Genomic DNA, 24500 nt, shown 5'->3' with positions numbered 1-24500 from the left:
ACAGATTGCTTCACTTTTTTAAATGTGTAGTGTACGCTGCTTTGAGTCCCAAATGGGAGAAAAATGAAAATTAAATATTTTTCTTAGTTTGTTTTGCTTTATCAAAAATCATGTGTCTCATCTTTTATTGCATCAATATTTCTAAGCTTTAAATGAAAGAGTAAAAAAACGATAAGCAATTGAACAACCAAGATCATGTTCATATTTGTTAACTAATATTCAAGGTGGGGGGAAAGGACTGATCAAGAGAATCATTTGTTAAAATAACCCATCACGTTTTTAGCAGGCTTCACACTTTACTTTGATATTTTATTTTGATATTATCACTAATGGTTTATTAATTATTCTCTGTTTGTTCTTCGCAGGTAATGGAAATCAAAGGACAAATGATCCATGTCCCGGAATCAAACTCCATATTGTTTTTGGGTTCACCTTGTGTGGACAAACTGGATGAACTGATGGGTCGTGGTCTCCACCTTTCAGACATACCAATCCATGATGCTACTCGTGATGTCATTCTTGTTGGGGAGCAGGCCAAGGCCCAGGATGGCTTAAAGAAGCGGATGGACAAACTGAAGGCAACACTAGAGAAAACACACCAAGCTCTGGAAGAAGAAAAAAAGAAAACAGTGGATCTCCTGATTTCTATCTTCCCAGAAGAAGTGGCCCAGCAGCTGTGGCAAGGGAAGCAAGTTCCAGCAAGGAAGTTTGATGATGTTACCATGCTCTTCTCTGACATTGTTGGCTTCACTGCTGTCTGTGCTCAGTGCACTCCCATGCAGGTGATCAGTATGCTCAACGAGCTCTACACACGATTTGACCATCAGTGTGGATTCCTGGATATCTATAAGGTAAATAATTTATCAACTCACTATGGTTCTTTAAAAGTAAGAAAGAAAAGTACAAGGTTGGCTTTGGAGAATATTATTTGCATGAAAGTTGACTTTTAGGGTCAGCCCATATAAGAGAATTGATTGCTGGGGAGAATATTAAGAAAATTTTGGTGTGCTCCAGACTAGTATAATAGGCTTTTGGACTATAGACCATTCAGGACTAGAACATGGAAATATAACTCTGTGTACTCATTTATAAGTCAACTTCATGTTGGAGGAGAGGCTTTTGGACCAAAATTATGGATTTTGCTATGACTTATGAGTTGAAGGTACAACACAAAAAGCCAGGCAACAAGGAAGATGGTTCTGCTAATAGAAATAATGAAGAGGGAATGTGAGAGAATTCTCCTTAATAGACTACTTCTTTTATCTGGTTTTTTTTTTTTTTTTTGGACATTGTGACTTAAAATGAGTGCAGATACTCCCCAGGATTATATTGTGCAGTGGTTTTACCACTTTAAGTTTTTACCACCAATCTCTTGTATGAAGAAGGAAGGGCACAGTCCTAGATAAGAGCTGAAGTCGGCTGAAATTAGTTGCAGTCTGACTACATGAGTTCATACTATACCATATCCAGACATATAATTCAGAAATTAATTTGTGACTTTGCCACGTTAAAAATAATAATCCCATCAATTTCTGAAACTTGTTTAGATATCCAACCTCCACAAAAAGTATTTTCTTTGTCAGGTGCAATTGCACTGTAGAATTAGTGCAGCTTGATACCATTTTAACTGGCATGACTCAATGGTATGTATGGAATCCTAGGATTTGTACTTTAAAGCATTTAAAAATAATTCACTGCAATGATCCCATAGCATTTAACCATGGTAGTTAAAGTGATGTCCAGTCCAACTACATTATTTTGACAGTGTAGATAAACTATAGGTTGTTCTCAGAGGATCAAAGTTTACTGACAAATACATATGTTCAACACTCTTACATCTTCTGTTCTGGTGGCTTACTGATATAGCCCAACTGCATATTAGAACAGCCTCTAGTAAGCTGTCATTAGTAAATTATGTTTGAGACCTAGTATTTTTCTCACTGACTGCCACTTACATAGGTTGAGACTTCTTTTAGGCTTATCTTGAGACTGACCTTGGGATGATCTCTTATTGCCATGCAATGACATGACACTGAAGGGGTTTTGAGACTATGCCTGGCTTTTTAGTGTGATGCATACTGAGTAGAGGACTGAAACGATTTGTTGAAGAACTTCCTTTCATGTTAGGAATGTGGTGGAGTCTCCTTCTCTGGAAGTTTTTAACCAGAGGCTCGGTGGCCATCTGATGGGAGCGCTTTCATTGTGTTGGGGTGTTGCAAATAAATTAATAATTTCATTATGTATTTTAAACAAAATATAGTGTGAAGCATCATATTTTGTGCAATCACATATTTGTTCTAAATAAAATATTTTATTTCAAAACTGAAAACCTTTGTGCAAAATAATTTTCTTTGCACAAATGAGGCTTTTTTGCACAAAACAACAGCAAACAATGGAGAAAACGTAGAGAGAATTGGAAGCAGCGATCTTTTCCATCTCATGTGGTGAAAATGTTAATGTGGAAGTAGACATTTATATAAGTTGACATTTGTAAAAACCTTTGTTTTTTTCAAGAACCGGTTGGTTTTTCTCAGAACTATTTCTAAAGTTGTGGCACAAGGCTGTATGTGAGCAGAAAGCGATTTATTCACTTGATGGTTTTAATCTCCAGAAGGTGATAGCTTGAAAAGTTAAGCTGTGGTGTAACACTTGGGTATTTGACATGGAGGCATGGAATAAAGAACGTGTGAGAACTGAGAATGAAGGAAGCCGAATCTGTGGGTTCCAGTATCAATTTCCTACTACAAAAACAATACATTGATATCTCTTTATAGCTGCATTTTGTGGAATTCCATAATTATTTGTCATTTTTGGGAGGCACTAGAGTTCTGTGGCAGAAAAATCTGTAGCAAAAATGCTCTATAAAGCCACAGGTCCCAATTTTCCTTAGAATGGAGCCATGATAGTTAAATTGGCATTTATATGCTGTGATTTGTCGTGAAAGAAAACCTGGTACAGTACATGGAACATAACACTGTTGATTCCATTGTATTTTGGTGACAAGAAGCTATATGGCAGTCAATAGAAGGAATAACATTATCTTATTTTCTCTTGACAAATGGAAAAATCATAGTAGTTTGTGAAGCGTTAGTACAGTCCTGGTTTGAGGAGAGAGTATTTTGCATGTAGGAAACAGCACTATTCAATATTTCTTTTGGTAATCTATCTTGAAAGCTTCTGGAACACAGAGCAACATTTTACTTTAAAGAAGCATGACAGAATATTTATTTATTAATTATCATTTTATATCCCACTTTTCTCAACTGCGTGCAGGGGGGGGGGATTCAAGGCAGCTTTACAACAGGCAGCAATTTGATGCCATACACATATATCAAATAAACAATAAAATTAAAACCAATAATTAAACATGAAGTATTAAAACATCAATTAAAATCCCGCCATCCAAAACATAATCCAGGGCCATTCCATTTGTTAATCACATTGTTTCATAGTCACATATTTATTTATTTATAACATTTCTACCCCGCCTTTCTCACCCGAGGGGACTCAGGGCAGCTTACAACAACCGGCAAAATTCAGTGCCACACAAAATTAAAAAAAAACATATTTAAAACCATTAACAATAATCCATAAAATACATTATTCAAGCTTAAAAGCATATAATTAATTACATCCATTCTTCCAAAAAAGACCTTGCACATATACCTTAACATATTTCACTGCTCCCAATTACTTGTCGAAAAGCTTGGTCCCAGAGCCACATCTTGAGTTTTTTCTTGAAGATCAGGATGGAGGATGCTAATCTGATTTCACTGGGAGGGAGTTCCATCACCGAGGGGCCACCATTGAGAAGCCCCTGTCTCTCATCCCCATCAATCGTGCCTGTGAAGGAGGTGGGACTGAGAGCAGGGCCTCCCCACATGATCTTAATCTCTGAGATAGTTCCAAAATAATAGTACCAAAAATAAAATTCCATTTTTTTCTCTGTCTTCCCAATTAGAGAAAGAATATATGTAAAAGTGTCCAGGCAAATCAGACAGATGTTTTTCAGCCTCCACACTTTCTTGCGTGATTGTCATTTTCAAATGCATTATTCTTGACAGCTTGGTGCAGAGGTTTTTTTTTGTTTCAGATGATTTTCCGTCAATCAGCTTCCATTGTCCCCATCACCTAAGAAGTCCTAGCATGCATGATAGCATAGAAATACTGTGAGGTTTACATATGGGGAAAAAACCTAATCCTAAAGCAGTGGTGGGCGACTGCTGACCTTGAAATGTGGTTGCAGTTCCCATCAGTCTTCATCTCTATCGCTAATAGTGGGGATCGTCATAATCATTATCATTATCACCACATTTCCCAGTTTTAGATTTATGTTGGTTTACATTACTCAAAATTGACATAGCTAAAATTCTCAACATGCAAAAGGGAAAATTGATCTAGCACATTACAAGGTTCACCTCCCTGAGCAATTGGTTCTCAAATGCTTCCCAAAAATAGACAGGCCTTCACTGCTTGCAGAAAGACAATGGTTCCAGTCAAATCTCTTTTGGAAAATCTGGGAGCAGCTGCTGAGGATCCACAAGATCTCAGAACATGGGCAAGTACAGTCCTTTGGATAACTTGAACCTGATCCATATGAGGTGTTATAATTATATAAGATGCCCAGAAACAGACCATTGTTGCAACCTGATGTGTTGTGTGATCCCTGTGCAAGTCTACCAACATCAGGAGGACCATTCCTTGACCATGTTCATAGTTCCTTCATATGATATCCTTCAATGTCTTTTCATGCTCACCTCCATACAGACAGAAGGTAAATGGGTGACCATCAATAGTAGTGAAGAGACAAATTCTGCCTGCTCTTAGGGAAAGATTTCTAGCCTAGAATATGCTACCAATTAAAATGATAACTATTTCAGACTATAAATCCAAGATTCCCCTAGCCAATCGAGTTTTAGTCACCACAAGCAACATTTCCAAGTTCTTTTCTGAACACAAAGGCCACTACATAAAAATGAATAAATAACTAGTCCTGTTAATCCTTACTGTGTACTAAGGTTTAATTACATTCTCCTACATTCTTGATGTCTGATGTTTTTGATTTCTCAGAGCTATGACTGAGCCTCACTAATCCATATTTATGCAGAAACTTTCTTTGGTGAAGACCCAAACTTTATAGTTTAGTGAATGCCAACAGGGAAAGCCATCAGCCTGTCTTCCTCCACTGTGGATGGACACATTTGTCAGTCGAGACCTAACTGGAGGTTACATCAGAAAAAACATCAGAAAGAATTAAATTATTGTTATCTATCACTTTTTGCAGCCTCACATTCAATGTTATGCTGTCATCTTCCAGGTTGTTCTGCCCTCTGCTCAGTGCCGCGCTTTGTTTTTAAGCTCCTGAGCAAGGCAATACTTAAATCTAGCAGCCTGGTGTTAAGATCACTAAAGGCTTTGATGCAAGGAAGCATCAATCTTGTGAACTCCCCTAGTGAGTTCTTGTTCTAGTGATAAGTCTGAAAAGCCTGTGAGTTTGAAATGTGCTGTTAAATGGGGAAGAATGTGACATTTCCCTTATATGCTACCTGGAGTGTATCCACACTACACATCTGTTCCAGTTGGATACTATTTTAATTGCCTTATCTCCATGCAAATCAATTCTGAAATTTGGAATTTCATGAGATATATAAGAATTCTTTTCAGCAGAGTGCTAGTGCTATTATTAAGGAGAATATCCAGTATAGAAATACTTTGTGAAACTATGACCCCCAATATTTTGTTAGGTGAAGCCATAGCAATTAAAGTGCTGTCAAATTGCAACAATGCCGATGGCCATACCACCCTAAACATGGCCAATCTCATCTGGTCTCAGAAGCTAAGCAGGGTCGGGCCTGGTTAATACTTGGATGAAAGACCTGGAAATAATGGGTGCTGTAGGCTAAAAGAAATCTGATAATTGTTCACTGGAGATATTCCATGCCCAGCTGAATTTCCAGTGCTCCCAAGCATTTTGCTACTCCAGTCCCTATTGAAGAAACTATCATACATGTTCTTCTATAAACAGTAAACCATGTCTGACAAATCTTGGGCCTTCTTGAGGCAGTGATGATACTTTCTTAGCTTTGGAGAATGATCCTCATTCCCTAATTTTGGTCCCCAATCCTGCCCTCTACTTATACACTTCTCTTTTTTTGGCTTATTTTTCCATATCTTTCCACATCCTAATCCTGTTACAAAGTTTCTGTTAAACTTGTAAAGCCCAAGAACATATCTACTTTGCTAATTTAGGCATAAGCAATAGCATACTGTCAAAATTCATGACATGAATGGTTGACATATCAGGAAGCAACAACTAACAACTGTATTTTATATATAACTACCAAAAGAAAGTATTGATTTGAGTTACCATTGCCATATATTACTCTGTCATTGTCCACATTCATAAATTACATGATAACGCTTTTACCTTTTTAAAGGACCCACACCCCCAAATATATTTATTTCATTCTATATAAAAGGTAAGGATTTCTGTCTCTCAAATCTTGGATAGTTCTTATAATAAGAAGTACATGGCAACTCTTAGAAAGATTAGATTAGATAGATAACTTTTCAATTGCGACAGAACAAAATGAAGACTTTATACACTATGTCAAGGAAGTAAGAGTCACTGCTGGTTGAGAAATTATGACAAGCGGTTTTATTTGTGTGTATGAAAGAGAGAGAGAAAGAGTCTGCAACAAAGGTTAAATGAGTAGACATGTTCAGATATTAGTTTGTACCGTCTTACAGCACAAACTGGCATGAGAGGTGGCTTTCTCTTTGTTTCCTGCTGCTAAATTACACATTAAAAGGCATCTAAAAATATACTTTTCTAATGTTATCCTCCTATGCAAGTAATTGCTGTAGTTGCTATAGAGATATTAAATGATCACAAAGAAGCCCACTTATGTGATAGCAAAAGGGAGTGGAGATAATTTTGAATTGACATTTTTTTATTTTAAAAAAACTAAATAAGCTTTTTGTGTGTTCTTCTATAGGTCAGCAGTATCGCAACTCAGCACTGGTTTACCTTGCTCCAATACGCAAACTCAGCCACAGCAGGCTTAAGTCTTTTCAGTTTATTGAAGAAAGATAGCAAAACTTATTAAAAAGCAGAAAAATCAGTAAAAACCTGGTTGCCGAAAGCTTTCATGGCTGGGATCACAGGGTTGTTGTATGGAACATGGCCATACAGCCTGGAAAACATAAAACAGCACTATGTAAAAACCAATTGCAAGTGCAATCTGTAAATGCAGTTCAATGATTTGTAGATATTAATCCAAAATCCCCAAAATAGCACAGTAAATCCAAGGTAACATGAATGCATGAACTTCAAAAGTAATCCAAACACAGATTCTAGGTATGAGATGAGGTAAGAGTTGATTCTCCAAAAGCGAGGTTGCTCTGACTGGAATCTCTTTTAACCCTCCTTGAAAGACATAAACACATTCCTGTGCATTCTTGTTTCTCTGCATCTGCCTGCAATTCTCACACTGTGACGGAGGCCTGATCTCAACTTTAATCTGTAATCTCTGTCTAACAAGCATTCATCCCCCTCACTCCCATCCGAGCTCTGTTGACAATTTTCAGACTCCTGTAGAAGGTCATCCTTATCTTTGCTCCAAATCCCCTTTCATCATCATCAGACTGAACCACAACAAGCAGTATGTTATTTGCTGAAATTACTGTTTCCAGGTGATCTTTAAAATTGGCATTATTGTTTCATAGAGGACTTCTAGATTGTTGTGTGATTTTCACAAAATTGAGTATAAACATCAAAAATATATGAAGAAAAAGGCCAAAAGTATCTTTCTGTGGTGTCTGAGAAGATTTTCTATATATCTGTGGTACATTTATTTATTTTATAGCTTGTGTTTCCTCTATATGAGACCCAAAGAGATCTATATGTCTTCTATGACTAATACAACTGAGGCTCACTCACACTAATCCTATGCATGTTTACTGGAGTATTATTCTGCATATGCTACAGTGTGACAACAAAGAACAAATAAATGGATCCAAGACAAATCAGACTTGCAATCTCCCTTGAATCCAAAATGTGGCTATATTGAACATATCGACATTTCATGAGACTACAAGATTTATTAGAAAATATGATCATGCTTTAAAAAATGGAAGGCAATAGAAAATAATAGCATATTACTGAAAGGCTCTGTCAAAAAAACCAGGGTCCCGTATTTGAAGACTTGAGCAGGGCTGCTGATGGCAGAGTGTCTTGGAATGGTCTCATTCATTCATTCTTGTTGTGTGTCTTCAAGTTGTTTTCTGACTTGTGATAATCCAAACATGGCATTTTCCTTCCTCTTGGATCCCTTCCTTGGGTGCTTTACAATGTCATCCAGTGGTTTTTCATGACTGAGCAGGGCTTCAAACACAGATTTTCCAGAATTGTAGTCCTATGCTCAAACCACTAGACTAGGGGTCTCCAAACTAAGGCCCACAGGACAGATGCGGCTCTGTCAGCTCACCACAGCCGCTCCTGAATGAACACACGAGACTCTCTGTGGTATCACCAGGAACTTTTACTGTAGGAAACATGAACATCAGAAAAGCCAAGAATGGGAGGCTCCGGCCAACCCTCCTTTATATACCCTCCCCCTCATTTGAACAGTCTCTTCCCGCTCAGTAAAACCCCGCGCAAATTCCCCGCCAAGTCCAGCAGCCGTTTCTCCTCCGAGTCCTGGGACGCAGGTGTCTTATCAATGTCAGTGACCCTGAAACTCAGAGCCACATCCAGGCTCTAGTAGCAGGGTTCTGACATGGCGTCCTCCTCCCCTTCGTCCTGGAAGGAAAAGATTAAACACAACTATTGTTCTCCGCTGTCCAGAGTTCCTTTATACTTTTTTAACAGGCTGCAATGGAATACCGGGTGTACCTTTCCTAGGTCCTTTGGTAGCCTCAGCTCATAGGTCACTTCGTTTATTCTTTTTGCTACCCTGAATGGCCCTATATAGCGTGGAGCCAATTTCTTGGATGGGAACCCCAATTTCAGGTTTTTTGTGCTCAGCCAAACCAGATCTCCTTCGCCCAATTTGTCCCCCTCTCGGCGCCTACGATCCGCAAAGAGCTTGTACTTCTTTTGTGTTTCCCGCAATGCCTCTACCACGGTTTGCCACCCTTGCTTGATTTTGGCCGGCCATTCCTCGTCGGTCTGGCCCTCCCCTTCCTTCCACTCGGGTAGCCTGGGGAAAGGTGCCACCTCCTGTCCGTATACTATTTCGAATGGGGCACGACCTGTGGCCGAATGTACGGCCCCGTTAAAAGCCATCTCAGCAAACGGAAGAAGGTCCGCCCAATCATCCTGTCTATAATTGGTGTACATCCTTAAGAATTGGCACAGTGTCTGTTGGGTACGTTCGACCCCCCCGTTGGTCGCGGGATGAAAGGCCGAGCTCAGGTTCCTTTCTGCTCCTAACAGCTGTAAGAATTTTCCCCAAAATTTTGCAGTAAATTGGACTCCCCGGTCACTAATTATCTTGTCGGGACACCCATGTAGGCGATATACATGCTTCACATACAAATCAGCAAGTTTTTCAGCTGAAGGGAGTTTTGGCAGGGCCACAAAGTGTGCCTGTTTTGAGAATAGGTCCAGTATTGTCCAAATGTATCTGTGGCCTCTGCTGGGGGGTAGTTCGCCTACAAAATCCATGGCTACGCATTCCCATGGCCTCATGGGCTCCACCACCTTCTGCAATAGCCCCTGGGGCTTCCCCGGTGGTGTTTTTCCCTCTGCACATAATTCACACTGCGTGACGTACCCCCTGGCGTCTTTCCTCATTCCGGGCCACCAGCATTGTTTGGCCAACAGTTTGATAGTCCTGGTGGGGCCTAGATGACCCGCACCCTTGTTATCATGGTACTTCCTTAACATTTCTCGTCTTAAACATTCAGGAATATACAATTTCTTATTTACAAACACCAAATCCCCACACAATTCTCCCTTTTCTTTGTTAGTTTGTAACCATTTGTCCATTCCATACGCTCGCTTCAACTCTTCCTCCCATATTTCTCCTCCCCCCGTGGAAATGGCAGTACGTTTGTTTTCTTTGGCCGCTTGTGCTCGAGTTAGTACTGCCAGGCCCCATTGCTTATCAAGAAAAATACTCCCTTCAGATTCCTGAATTCCTCCCCCGTGCTGAGGCATCCGAGAGAGAGCGTCAGCGAGTATGTTATGTTTCCCCTGGAAGAATCTGAGTCTGAAATCAAAACGGCTGAAATATTGGGCCCATCTAATTTGCTTCGCTGATAGTTTACGAGGGGATCTTAGATACTGTAAATTTCTATGGTCAGTCCACACCTCAAACGGTGTTCCACTTCCTTCCAGAAAGTGTCTCCAGCACTCTAGTGCTTTTAGAATCGCTAATGCTTCTCTCTCCCAAATCGGCCAGTTTTTTTCTGTATCGCTAAACTTTTTTGACAGATAGCCACATGGCTTCAGGTTCCCCCCCTCGTCCTTCTGTAGCAGAACTGCCCCATATGCCCGGTCTGACGCATCGCAATGTAATACAAAGGCTTTAGACATATCAGGGTGCTGTAGGACAGGCTCCTCAGTAAAACGCTTTTTAAGGGCTTCGAAAGCTTCCTGGCATTCTATTGTCCAGGTCAGTTTGGCCCCTGGGGCCTTCACTTTGGCTGTTTCTCCCCTGCCTTTAGTCTTTAACAAATCCGTTAATGGCAAAGTGAGGCGCGCAAAGTCCTTGATAAATGTTCTATAGAAGTTTGCGAACCCTAGGAAGGATTGCAGCTGCTTCCGTGTTTTGGGGGCTTCCCACCCCCTCACGTCTTCTACCTTCGCAGGGTCCATCGCCACTCCCTGGGAGGAAATCCTATACCCCAGAAAGTCTATCTGGTCTTTATTGAACTCGCACTTGGCAAGCTTCGCATACAGTTTTGCTTCTCTCAACTTTTGCAGGACTTCCCTGACTAGTTCTATGTGTTGCTCCTTAGTCCGAGATACTAACAATATGTCATCTAAAAAAACAAAGACTCCCTTGTACAACAATGGATGCAACACTTCGTTGATTAATTGCATGAACGCGGCACCTCCGCCGCACAAACCGAAGGGGAGCACACGATAATTGAATAATCCGAATGCACAGGAGAAGGCCGTCTTCCACCTGTCCTCTGGTTTAATCTGCAATTTATGGTACGCTTCAATTAAGTCCAATTTAGTGAATATCTGTCCCTCCGATAACTGGGCGATCAAGTCCTTCACTAAAGGTAGGGGGTATTTATTTACAGAACTGATTGCATTCAGGCCCCTGTAGTCAATGCAGAGCCTCAGCGTTTGGTCCTTTTTGCGCCTGAACAACACAGGCGCCCCTAGAGGGGAATTTGAAGGCTCTATGAAACCCCTCGCTAGGTTTTTATCAATGTATTTTCTCAGTTCCTCCTTTTCCCTAGCCGACATTGGGTATATTTTTGCCTTAGGAAGCTCTGCTCCTGGGACTAGCTCTATCTTCACTTCAACTCTCCGCTTCGGTGGGAAACTGTCTGCTTCCTTCTCATCAAATACGTCCACAAAATCCCGATACTCTGGGGGTAATTTATCTGCCAGTTCTGCTATCCTGATAGAGTCTTCCTCCCCCCTTTTCCCCGGCTCCCTCTCCACTTCCTGGCTCCCTCCTTCCAACTTCATCCTGAAGATCATGCTCTTATCCTCCCAGTTGATTTGCGGGTTGGCCTGCCCCAGCCATGGCATGCCTAGTATAACATTATAGCTGGCTATTTGTGATATCACAAATGACACCTTTCCTTCCCAACTCCCTATCTTACACTTTACATCTTCGGCACTGTACTTAGCTAATGATCCCGATGCTGTGGATCCGTCCAACTGCGAAAAAGCTATTGGGGATTCTAGGTTCGTTCTTTCGCATCCCAATCCCTCGGCTAATTCAGGGGAGATGATGTTCCTGGAACATCCACAATCCACAAATGCTTTGCAGGTTGCTTGTTTGCTGCCACTTTCCAGCTGAATGGGGACCACTATCATGGCTTTGTCCTGACTTACCAACCCCCCCGAGTGGTGCCTCATCGGTGGTTCTTCCTCGGCGCGTTTCCCTGCCACGGCTCTTGGTTTGGGCGGGCCTCCGCCTTCCCCTTTTCTCTGCCAGCACTCGGCGGCCCTGTGGCCCAAACGGCCGCACACGAAGCAGCCCCTCCTGCTGGTGCTCACGTTCCCTGTCGGCTCCGTTCTCCTCCCGGCTGGGGTTGATCCCTCCTTCCGGCTCCCCTCTTTCATCTGCGGCCGCTGCTGTAGCCCTCCTCGGTGCCTCCTCGCCTGGGCCAGCGATGTCTCGATGCGCCCCGCCAGCTGAATCCATCCGCGCAGTGTGTCAGGCTCATCACGATGCACCGCCCAGGAGAGGATCTCCCGCCTGAGCCCCTCTTTGAAGAGTTCTATCTTTGTCACTGCAGACCATTCCGGCACCTTTTCAGCGAGGCATTGGAACTCCTCCGCATACTCAGATACCGACCTCTGCCCCTGGGAGACGGTCTTCAACTCCTCCCTCGCCCGGATCTGCTCCAGTGGATCTCGGAAACGGGTCTCCAGGGCCCCCATAAAGCGTCGGAGTGACCCCAGACATGGGTCGCGCCGCGCGTGTAGTTGAACGTACCAGCTGGCCGCTCCCCTCTTCAACACTGCACCAATGGCCCGTACCCGGCTGGATTCCGTTCTAAAAGTGTGAGCATTGTCCTCCATATAGCCCCTCACCGTGGTCAGGAAAAAATCCAGTTCAGAGGACTCTCCCCCAAACTCGATCCTTAGTTCCTCTCGTCTCGGTAGGGGTCCCTGTGGTGGCAATCCCCAATTCTCCGCCCGTCGCAAGCCCCCTTGCGGGCCAGTGGGCCCCGCTGCTGCTTCCCTTTGTCCTGTGCCACGCCCGGCATTCGCCAGGGGCACCAGGATCTCAGTTGGGAGCGTAGCCGGGATTCTCGGAGGCTTTTCCCCTTCGTCGTCACTCTCCTCCACCCGCGTCAGGCTCGTTTGGATCTTGGGCCGGGCGCCGGGCTCCTTTCGCATTTCCCTTCCCTTCGGTGCTGGGAGGTCTGCAAAGCCCTGGCTGCTTCCCATGCTCACGTCCCACATTGAGCTAGCCCGAAGTTCCCTTCCTCGCTCCGGCTCCGCCAAAACCGCCAGGCGCTCCATCGCCCTCGACATCACTGCCAGGGTGGTCTCCATCGCCGACATCCTCTCCTCCAGAAACACCATCTTTTGCGGGCCTGGGGAAGGTGAACCTTCCTCTCCTCCGGTGCTGTCTCCCCGCACCACTCCGCGCCTCTGGGTTACCCCATTTGGCTGGGCATAAGCGGTGGATGACGCCAGGGCCGCCAGCTGGTGGAACTCAGCGTCCGGCTCGGGAGTGGCCCTTTCCGACCTTCCTCCTCCGGCGCCCAAGAGCTCTTCATCCTCCACTTGCATGTTACACCTCACCGCTACAGCGGGATGGTGTCCGTATTCTTGGCTTAGTGTCAGCTCACCACAGCCGCTCCTGAATGAACACACGAGACTCTCTGTGGTATCACCAGGAACTTTTACTGTAGGAAACATGAACATCAGAAAAGCCAAGAATGGGAGGCTCCGGCCAACCCTCCTTTATATACCCTCCCCCTCATTTGAACAGTCTCTTCCCGCTCAGTAAAACCCCGCGCAAATTCCCCGCCAAGTCCAGCAGCCGTTTCTCCTCCGAGTCCTGGGACGCAGGTGTCTTATCAATGTCAGTGACCCTGAAACTCAGAGCCACATCCAGGCTCTAGTAGCAGGGTTCTGACACGGCTCTGCAAGGACATTTACCCAGGCCCTGCCCTAAACTTTAGACTTCTGGCCACCCTAAATCTGAAACAACTTGAAGGCACACAACAAAAACAAACCTAATTAATCTGACTATCTCATCAGCCAAAAGCAGGCCCACACTTCCCAGTGAAATACTGGTAAGTTTATGTCGGTTAAAATTGTTCTTCATTTTAAATACTGTATTGTTCTTCCATTTTTTTGCACTACAAATAAGATTGTTTGCAGTGTGCATAAGAATTCATTCTGTTTTTTTCAAACTATAGCCTGCCCCTTCCCAATCATCTGAGGGACTGTGAACTGGCTCTCTGCCTAAAAGGTTTGAGGACCTTTGCACTAGACAATGCTAAGTCAAAACTGATCAGATAGCAAATATCAAAAATAATAAAATCCCACTAATTACACAGTGTTGTAGATAGAGAGTAATCCTATGCATGTTTGCTGAGAACTATGTTTAGTTTGGGAAATTTCATGTGGAGAGCCATAACTTTCTGGATCACAGTGGCTATATTAGATTGGGAAAGGGGATATGTGTGAAGTGTTGTAGTCTAGCAAAGTACCTTTCCCAAGCTCTGGAACCATATCCAATTAAATTCATATGAAACTGGCTCCCATGTAGGGAGCCTGCAGTATGTGTACTCATTTAGTCAAGTTATGCTGAGCTCAGCAGGACTTATTTCTGCATAGACATGCTTAAGACAGTGCAGCAGGTTCCCTCTGTATTTTAGAAAATTGTTCCCAGGTGTATTCTGCTTTTTATAGTCCAAGGTTTTAGACTGTCAGTGTTGCAACTTTTTTTCTTTTACTAGACCACATTGTTTTTTTAAATGACAAAATGTCATTTAATATCAGGCTGAGAGAGTACATGGTGAGAACTGATTGCTTCTTTCCATTCCCTTGAAAATAGCTGTCTATGGCTCAAGACATTTTTCTCATCAGATTTTCCTTTTTTTCCTTGGTTCTCTCTGACACTTCCTGCTCTGACTGCTAAGCAGGGGACTGTAGAAGGAAGTCAGAATAAGAGCTTTCCTGGGCTTTCCATCATTAAATCCTTGGTATCTTTTTAAAAATAAAATGCCTGCAGGCGTAGTAAGAGGAATTGCTTCATAATTAGACTCCAGGGAAAGAACTAGGATTTTCTGGAAAGGCGAGCCTGAGATCAACATCATTTAAGCAGATGGACAGATTGCTGCTTGGAGTCTCTTCCTATTCTTTTGGGAATTATTTTTTGCCAAGTTGTGTGCTGTTCACCTGGGCTCATTTGAAGCACTTTGGTGGACATAGCAGTGTTCTGCTACCTCCAAGAAATAACTTAATGCTTGAATTTAGAAGGAAACAGCGAGAAAAAGAAAGGATTTTCTTGAATGTATCTTCTCACCAGAGTTCGGGAATATTAACTCTTGTTGGATTGCAAAATCCTGTACCTACAATCCTGCATCAAATGGTGGGTGCTATGTTGCATCTTAAAAGTGTAACTTTGCCAGACTGTTTTTAATGTCTTGCTTTGTGGTAAGTTGAACTTTATTACATCAACTACAGTCACGTTATAATAGATACATACAAGATTGAGCACCTTCTATATTACACATGTCTTCAATCATGCAATTGTGCCAATTGCCATTCTGTGGTCTTGTAATCACACTATCACATAGCCTCATAACCCCACGTTTCAGCACTGCACTTTAATTTTTTTTTGTTAAGTTGTGCAATTTCAGCATTAAAATCTTAAAAGGCCAAGAGATATATAAAATAAAACCAAAACAGCCAGCTTGGAAATAGGAACTGGTGCAGTTTACGCACAAGTTTTAATTGTGCAAAGGCACTCCTGGCCACTGCCAATATCTGGATCTCCAGGTTCAATGCCAAGTCCAGGTGGACCTCAAACTGTGGAACTGTATCTTCGGGGGAATATAACCCCACACAGCACAGGTTGAATCCCTATTCTCTGGTCTGCTTTCCGATTGACCAGGAGTACCTCTGTCTTGTCTGGATGCAGTTTCAATTTGTTTGCCCTCATCCAGTCCATTACTGATTATACGCATTGGTTTAGGGTCAGAGCAGCTTCCTTGGCATTAGGTGGAAAGTAGTAGTAGAGCTGGGTATCATTCACATGTAGGTGGCAGCATACTACAAAACTCTGGATGATTTCTCCCAGCAGTTTCATCTATATGTTAAACAGCATGGGGGACAAAATGGAAGCCTGAGGAACCCCACAGGTCAGTGGCGGGGGATTTGAACAGGAGTTCCCCAGACAATGCATCCCACTCCCATCCTGGTGAGATGACCCAAAAGGATACCATACTCTGGATCCATAAGCCTCCTGGGGTGGACCATCTTAATTGGTCCCACACCACTGCAGTGGTTTGGAGTCTCAGCGAGTCTAAACCTGACCAGGTAGTTATAGGTCCATGGCAACAGAACTGTGTCAAGTTCCTCCACAGAACCATCACCATCATCCCATCCTGCACAGAAAGTAAGGTCCAAAGTGTGTCCCACAGCATGGGTAAGGCAAAACACCACCTGGGACAGACCCATGGTTGTCAGAGAGGCCATGAAGTCCTGAGCCACTCCCAACATGGCAGTTTTAGCATGGATGTTGAAGTCTCCCAGCACTATTAGCCATGGAGACTCGAACGCCAACCCCAAAACCACCCTGGCTAGCTCAGGAAAAAGACTATTGAGCAGCGAGATGGGCAGTACACCAACAGAATCCGTATTCTGTCTCATTTACCCACCTTGATGTAAATATACTCGAACACTGTTGACTGTGGGATGAGGAACCTGGTCAGAGGGATGGAATCAAGATAGACCACTGCAACTTCACCTCCCCATCCCCCAGGCTTCGCCGGCTGCTGCCCCTCTGTCTCATCCAGCTAGGTCTTTGTGATACAAACCAGATCAACATTCTCATCCAGGATCAAGTCCTGGATGGCTGTTGTTTTTCTGTTTACTGACCTGCCATTCAGTAGCAGCATTTTTAACTTGGGGGGGGGGGGTCACCCTGGTTATCCAGGCTATTATATATAGGAGACAGTTTGAGGGCAATAAGCGCCCCATTTTTTTGGTACTGAACCTGTCTCCCCCTTCCGCATCTCCTCCTTCCCTGTGTAACTCCAATGGCAGCCCCACAAATCCGGAAGTTCCCTTCCTTCATAGAAAAAACACATACTTCCTTCCATACAGCCCTTCAGTGGTGACCCTGCTCCCGCAAGCATCTTCTTTTTATCCGGAGCATCTGAAGGTAGCAAGTGTTTCTGCTGGACCCTTGTTTGCTTCAGCTTGCAGCTATTGCAGTCCAGTCAGGGCCTGAGCCTCCAAAGAGCCATTTGCTGGGAGCTGGGGGGAAAGGCAGCAGCAAACAACTCACAAACTTCTCAGCAAAAGCCTGTTTGACATGGGAGACCCTAGCAACATCAATGCCATTATTAGCCATGGCCTCACCAGACCACACTGTCCTACCACCATGGAAAGGCTGTGCCAAGGTGGGGTCAATCTAGATTCAGATCTGTAAACTTACAGAGAGATCACAATTTCTGTTATGCTTACATATTCAGGAAGAAAGAATGTATGTTAGAATGACTGAATATGAGTTTTACATGCTTCCCTAGCCCTAAGAATGATTAGAACAATGTGTAAATAAGTGTGGTGGCGACTATAATCAGATCCAATAGAGCCTGAAAATAAAATGTAATTAAGTGTGAATGAACATAAAAGAGAATATGAGTAATTTTATTCATTAATGTATTTATGTACAAAATGTATAATGCAACTCTTTAACATACCCAAACACTGGGCAGAGCACGATGTCCAATATCTCATTGTCAAAACAAAGAACTGCACAGCAACAGACCACCATCAAAAATACATATTTCGCTCCCTTCAGAAGCGTGTCAAAAGTACAACATAATCACTTCCATCAGCTATTCTACTCTAAAGTATATTGGCTCTCTGTAAAAGGTTCATAGCAAATGGGTCATTCTCATGTTATTCTTATAGTTGAACAACTAGTGTTTCTGTTTATACAAAAACCTTTTGTTACTCCTGATGTATGAACCAACAATATCAGAGACTAGTAAGAATCTACAAGGTTTAGCCATTCACTGATAGTTAGATAGAGCTTGGGAACTACTATTAGAAAAAAAAATAACATTTAAACCTCAACTTTGAAGAGGAAAAAAATAGATGAAAAATCTTGTGAAATCCCATGGTAATCATTTGTAACTATATGACACTTTTACCATCACTTTCATTTATAAAGATATTGTGCTACTCCACTAGTCTCACATGCATATTCTTTTTTCTCATCAAATGAACTGCTAGTGGAAGAACAGTTCATTCTTCTGAGAGATCTGATCCCTTCCAAAAGGCTTTTAAAATCAGGCCAAAGGTTATCTAGAGTTAGAAGTGTGGAGTTTGCCCACCCTTGATTTAAATGTAAAAGGGATTATATTCATATTCCAATTGAAAAGAAAGTTGTTGTCAAATTGTAAGGTAGTTATCAAACAGAATTTTTCCCCAACCATTTCCAATTATTGTTTCATTTGACTCTGAGAGTCAGTGGAGCTTTAGCTTGGCTGTCTTCATATGTAATCTCTTTTGGGTAATCCCAGATAGACTCTCAATCAGAGATAACTCTTTCTCTTCTCCACGGAACAGCTTTCATCTATCTAATTAACTCTCAATCTGTTTTAAAATCTTCTTGAAGATGCTCGTCTTCTTTCCTTTCGGCATTCTATCTTTTCCACTTGTTTTTATTTCATCCATTTTAAACTTTGTTCCTATATTTAATTTATAAAGCACTTTTGAGAATGAAAAAGTGACACATTTTAAAATCCAGGTTACAGTTACCATCCACTTTAGATGGAAGTATTTAAATTTAAGACTTGAACTTCTTTGCAGTGAAGTGATTTTAAGATTATGTACTTTCAGTGCTGAGCCAAACAGTAGGCAAGAGATGTACTGATTAGTGTCCTAAAAACTTTGATTTAAGAAATGGACAAAAGACTCAAGCTGCCATGAACCATTTTTGTTCCAAATTACACACCTTCCTAGGCTAGTTTCCAATCTATAGGGGAAAAAACATTATTATTCATTATTTCCAAAGTGACTTTGACTTAAGGCAACCCTAGGAATCAGAGACCTCCAAGTCACTGAATCAATAACCTTGCTGAGATTTGTGGGCATATCCTCCTTGACTGACAACCTCATAACATTGACATGGGAAAACATGGGTGACCATTCTTTTAGTGTAGATAGTTGCGCCTCTAGATTGTCAGCCGTCCCATTTCGAATTTTGCCTTCCCATCACATTTACACATGGAAACCTAAGAGCTGGTGATACATTCATTGTGCATTCATCACACGGTCCATATTATTATTATTTATTCAGAGAAAACTACAGTATCTGAAAATCAAGAGATACCTTTCCCTGCCCAAAGCCCCTTACATTAAAGGAGACTGACACCAGTTTAAAAGCTTTCCATGGGATAAGATCACCCTGTCCAAAGCCCCTTATGATAAAGAAGACTGACAGGTGGTGGGCAATGAAACTAGATGGGAAACTTTGATGGTTCCCATCCCGCGTGCTTTTCAGCTGGAGCCATGGGAGTAACACATGGTAGAAGGTAGGAGCTCTGATCGATTGCTTGCCTGTGTTCTGAGTTCTCTTCTTTCAAGACATTTTTGCCTCTTATAGTTATAGGCCAAAACACCTGGGGACTCACTGGTTGAGAACCACTGCCTTAGGGGATCCTGAACAAGCTGTACTTTCTTCTAAATATCTCTGTCATTTGACCCATTGAAAACAATAGGCTTTACTGTCATCTGTGGTTTCATGTATCTATGTGAAGCCTAGGACCCTATCCCAAATGCATATATTCAGGATATATACAGTGAAAACTTATTGTCTTGGTATGTTTCATTGTTCAGATAATAGCCAAATGAGAATGCCCTTGGTACCAAATGGAGCTTTTAAAAACCCATCCGGAATGCACAAGCATCCCTCTTTGAGATTGTGCATTCTGGGGCATATTTAATCTGTCTTGGTGCCCACATTTGAAATCACATTGGTAAACAGTTGACACAATAGGGAATTATTTATAATTTGTAATTAGTTTCAAGGACTGAGGAAGAGGCATACGAATTAGAAAGGCATGAATAATAATAAAAGCATAACTAAGTTGCCTTACTACAGCAACTTAATAAGAGATAACCTCACACCTTTAGCAATGTAATTTTTTTATTACAGTAGAGTCTCACTTATCCAACACTCACTTATCCAACATTCTGGATTATCCAACGCATTTTTGTAGTCAATGTTTTCAATGCATTGTGATATTTTGGTGCTAAATTCATAAATACAGTAATTACTTCATAGCATTAATGTGTAATGAACTACTTTTTCTGTCAAATTTGTTGTATAACATGATGTTTTGGGCTTAATTTGTAAAATCATAACCTATTTTGATGTTTAATAGGCCTTTTCTTAATCTCTGCTTATTATCCAACATAGTCGCTCATCCAACATTCTGCTGGCCCGTTTATGCTGGATAAGTGAGACTCTACTGTACTTTTAAAATTAGAGTAGTGTGGCCTGACTAAATGGTGGAGAAGGAATATCCCATAGTTCAAGGGCTGTGCCTTCTACTTCTGCATACAGTTTTTAAGTAACAACAAATAACTATTTTAGTTTATTTTAGTCACTTTGGAAAAACAGGAAGAGAAAGGGTTATTGTTTCTAAAATGGTCAGCTGTAACAGTAACTGCTATTTTTGTTTTTTGGAATTTTAACTATAACTAATTACTTTGATCGTAACACTAACCCTAACCCTCTAAGGAGCCCGGGTGGCGAAGTGCGTTAAAGCGCTGAGCTGCTGAACTTGCAGACCGAAAGGTCCCAGGTTCAAATCCCGGGAGCGGAGTGAGCGCCTGCAGTTGCTCCAGCTTCTGCCAACCTAGCAGTTCAAAAACATGCCAATGTGAGTAGATCAATAGGTACCGCTCTGGCGGGAAGGTAACGGTGCTCCATGCAGTCATGCCGGCCACATGACCTTGGAGGTGTCTATGGACAACACCGGCTCTTCGGCTTGGAAATGGAAATGAGCACCAACCCCCAGAGTCAGACATGACTGGACTTAACGTCAGGGGAAACCTTTACCTTTTAATTACTTTGAACAGTGACTTTACAAGTTCTGTGGGCTGGCTAATTAATCTCAGTGTAGCAATTCAAAGTACAGTATATCCTTACTTCTAACTTCAGTGTGGGTGGAGGAATAATGGTGAATAGGAGGGCTAAAAATTTAATTTCCCAGGAGGTGATTGATTGGTGCATTAATATGAAGTGAACATAAGCCCTGCAAGTTCCAAGTCACTTCACTTTGCTATCAGCCTCTTTTGCTTGCGTTTGATGAACAAAATAATTAAATAAAAGGAATACAACAGAGGGAATGGAGGGGGCAACTTTATTGGCAGTCTCCTGCAAAGGCTAAAGAATAATCTGTCATCTTGGCAAAAAGCATCCTACAGTTTGATTGGCAGGGAAACTGAGGTGTAACAGCATCAAACAATGGTCATGTCTATAAAGCCGTCAGGCAGCAAGGTTATCTTCAGATACAAGATCACAACAGGCAGATTTTTTTTCTCCACAGACGGATTCTTTCCATTCCCCGCCCCTTTTTTTTTTTTACTAAAAAAGAGAGTTCCCGATAAATACTGCCACCTGCTAAATGTTGCTACAACTTTAATGCCATTTCCCTAGCTATCTCCCCAGCAGATCACCTCTCTCCTCCCGTCCTTTAACTCCTGCAAGGTGAATGTTTTAGCAGGTTCATCCTGCTGGAATTGAAAGATAAGCTATGGCTACAGTAGCACCTCCTCCACTGCTTAAGAAATAAAGCATAGAAATGAAGAAATGAAATGATTACCGTGTTTCCCCGAAAATAAGACAGTCTTATATTAATTTTTGCTCCCAAAGATGCTATAGGTCTTATTTTCAGATGTCTTATTTTTCCATAAAAAAGAATTCACAAAAAAATGAACATTTATTATATACTGTACAGTGGTTGTCATCACAAACCAGCATAACCAGACAAACTGTGAATCCTATCAAGAATTTCTTGTTATTACCATTATTTCCATGTACAACACTTTATGGTACGTACATTTACCGATCCTGCATGCTCTGGTGTTCTTCCAAACAAAAACTTTGCTAGGTCTTACTTTCGGGGGAGGCCTTATATTTAGCAATTCAGCAAAACTTCTACAAGGTCTTATTTTCTGGGGATGTCTTATTTTAGGGGAAACAGGGTAGGTTAAAAATGGAAGATGTTAAATGATATTTAAAATGCCTCTTCAGTGTTAAATCACTGTATGGACCGGTCCAATGGGGAAGAGGGAGTCTGCCAGCCCTGACCCTTGCATCCTATCTCTGTGCAATTTAACCCCCAAGGACCTCCTGGAGTTATGTTTCTACATGATGGGAGTGATATTGTTGACTCTCACATCAAATCTTCATCAACTGAATGAAGCAGAAAGAGTTTTAAAAAGGGACCAACTAAGAGCCCTTCCACATAGTCCTATAACTCAAAATATCAAAGCAGAAAATCCCACAATATTTGCTTTGAACTGGGTTATCTAAGTCGGCACTACCATATATTCCAGTTCAAAGCAGATAATGTGGTATTTTATTCAGGTGCATGGAAGGGACCTTAGATTACCATGGAAAGGTTTTCCACAGTCTTGGATCAGCCACTATGAAGCCCTCCCCCCACCCAATGCCCTCACCAAACAAGTTACTGACTGTGAGTGGACAGAAAGAAAACAAGATAGTGCACCACCAAATTGGGGACTGCGGATTCATTGGTTCCTAAATCCAACATTTCCAAACTGATGGATTGGAAAGGATGGCCCAGTCCCCTGGCCACCTTGTTCACCAGATATCACTCCCCTGGACTTCTTTCTATGGGATTATGTTAAATATTGTGTATCAAAGATATGGGACATCGCTGACCTAAAACAAAAGATCACTGATGCCATTGCCTCCATTGATGAGGCAATGCTACAGCAAACATGGCAAGAAATCGAGTATCTCCACCTGTGTATATTCTCTTAAACTTATTTATCGTGTTAGAAGCGAACCGGGGGTACAAGTTGTAATGTATTTGGAAACACAAACAGAGTTTAAAAAATTGACATTATACCAAATTTCCTTTGACCAGAGGCTGGTCACTTCGAGTGCCTCTGGAGCAGGGCTCAGACTGCATTGTAGTCTGTGGTTTGCTCTTCTTCACACTCACATGTTGTGGACTCCACTTTGTAGCCCCATTTTTTAAGGTTGGCTGTGCATCTTGTGGTGCCAGAGCACAGTCTGCTCAGCGCCTCCCAAGTCACCCAGTCTTCTGTGAGCCCAGGAGGAAGTCTCTCATCTGATGTCAGCCACTGATTGAGTTTCTGGGTTTTGGCTTGCCACTTTTGGACTATTGCTTGCTGAGGTGTTCCTGTGAGTGTAGATCTCCGGAAGCTATTTCCTGATTTAAGGCATTGACATGCTGGCTGATATCCAAACGGGATGGGCCAGAGATGTCAATACGTTGGTCCTTTCATTGCTGACTGCTACTTCCTAGCAGATGTTAGGTGGTGCAATGCCAGCTAAACAGTACAATTTCTCCAGTGGTGTGGTGCTTAGACATCCTGTGATAATGTGGCATTTCTCATTAAGAGCCACTTCCACGATTTTAATGTGGTGAGATGTATTCCACACTAGGCATGCGTATCCAGCAACAGAGTAGCAAAGCACAAGGGTAGATGTCTTCACTGTGTCTCATTGTAATCCCCAGGTTGTGCCAGTCAGCTTTCATATGATGTTATTTCTAGCGCCCATTTTTTGTTTGATAGTCAAGCAATGCTTCTTGTAAGTCAGAGCACAGTCCAGGGTAACTCCCAATTATTTTGGTGTGCTTCAATGCTCCAGTGGAATTCCTTCCAAGGTAATCCTCAAAGCTTGAGATGCTTGTCTGTTCTTAAGGTGAAAAGCACATGTCTGCATTTTAGATGGATTAGAGATAAGCTGGTTTTCCCTGTAATAGGCAATAAGATCATCTAAAGCTTCAGAGAGCTTTCCATCTTTCTGCTGCCAAGGGGCCCTCCTTCTCTACCCTTGGAAATTGTTCAACCATTTCAAAGCTCCCTGCTTGGGTGGTGATGGCATGATCATCAGCATAGATGAAACTTTAACTAACCCTAGATAGCAGTCTGGCCACAGCATTTTAGGCCCAGGGTTACAAACAATTTCCAAGGGTAGATACGAAGATCAGGGTCCCTTGGCAGCAAAAAGATGGGAAGCAGTTCCTCTCTGGAAACCTTCATGAATATGTGAAAGAAAGAGATAAAGGACAATAGTACAGTATGACCCCTGTATCTGCAAGACTGATACCTCAGTTTCATTTATTCACTTCTAACAAAACATGGTCATTCTAGGCATTTTCTAGATTCTCCAGAACAATTGTCTGGTATTTGTAGCTAGATGTGTATTTCAATAAAGTTTGCTATTACCTTCAATTGCATGTATCCATGCCAAATTTGGGAAAGTGTTGGGATCTTACTTTTATAATAATTGTATGCATTTTGACAATGTTTGAGAAGTTTTTTTAAAAAATTGTTTCACTAGTCACTGTAGCATTTGAAATGTAAT

The 24500-nt window shown here is 42.0% G+C and overlaps 1 protein-coding gene across 2 annotated transcripts in view; it reads left to right on the top strand.

Moving 5' to 3' along the window:
- The window catches only part of gucy1a2 (guanylate cyclase 1 soluble subunit alpha 2), a 323810-nt gene that overhangs the window by 107199 nt on the left and 192111 nt on the right, over nt 1-24500 (top strand). For both annotated transcript variants that reach the window (XR_010004065.1, XM_003219302.4), the window contains exon 5: nt 366-851. Coding sequence is in view for 1 of the 2 variants with exons in the window: in XM_003219302.4 (XP_003219350.2) it covers nt 366-851 (486 nt within the window). In the remaining variant the exon portion in view is untranslated. The remainder of the gene's footprint in view (nt 1-365; nt 852-24500) is intronic.

The sequence above is a fragment of the Anolis carolinensis genome, chromosome 3 (genome assembly GCF_035594765.1).
Source record: "Anolis carolinensis isolate JA03-04 chromosome 3, rAnoCar3.1.pri, whole genome shotgun sequence".
NCBI classification, from domain to species: Eukaryota; Metazoa; Chordata; class Lepidosauria; order Squamata; family Dactyloidae; genus Anolis; species Anolis carolinensis.
The sequence above is the reverse complement of the archived record's forward strand: the minus strand, read 5'-3'. Positions and strand labels throughout refer to the sequence as shown.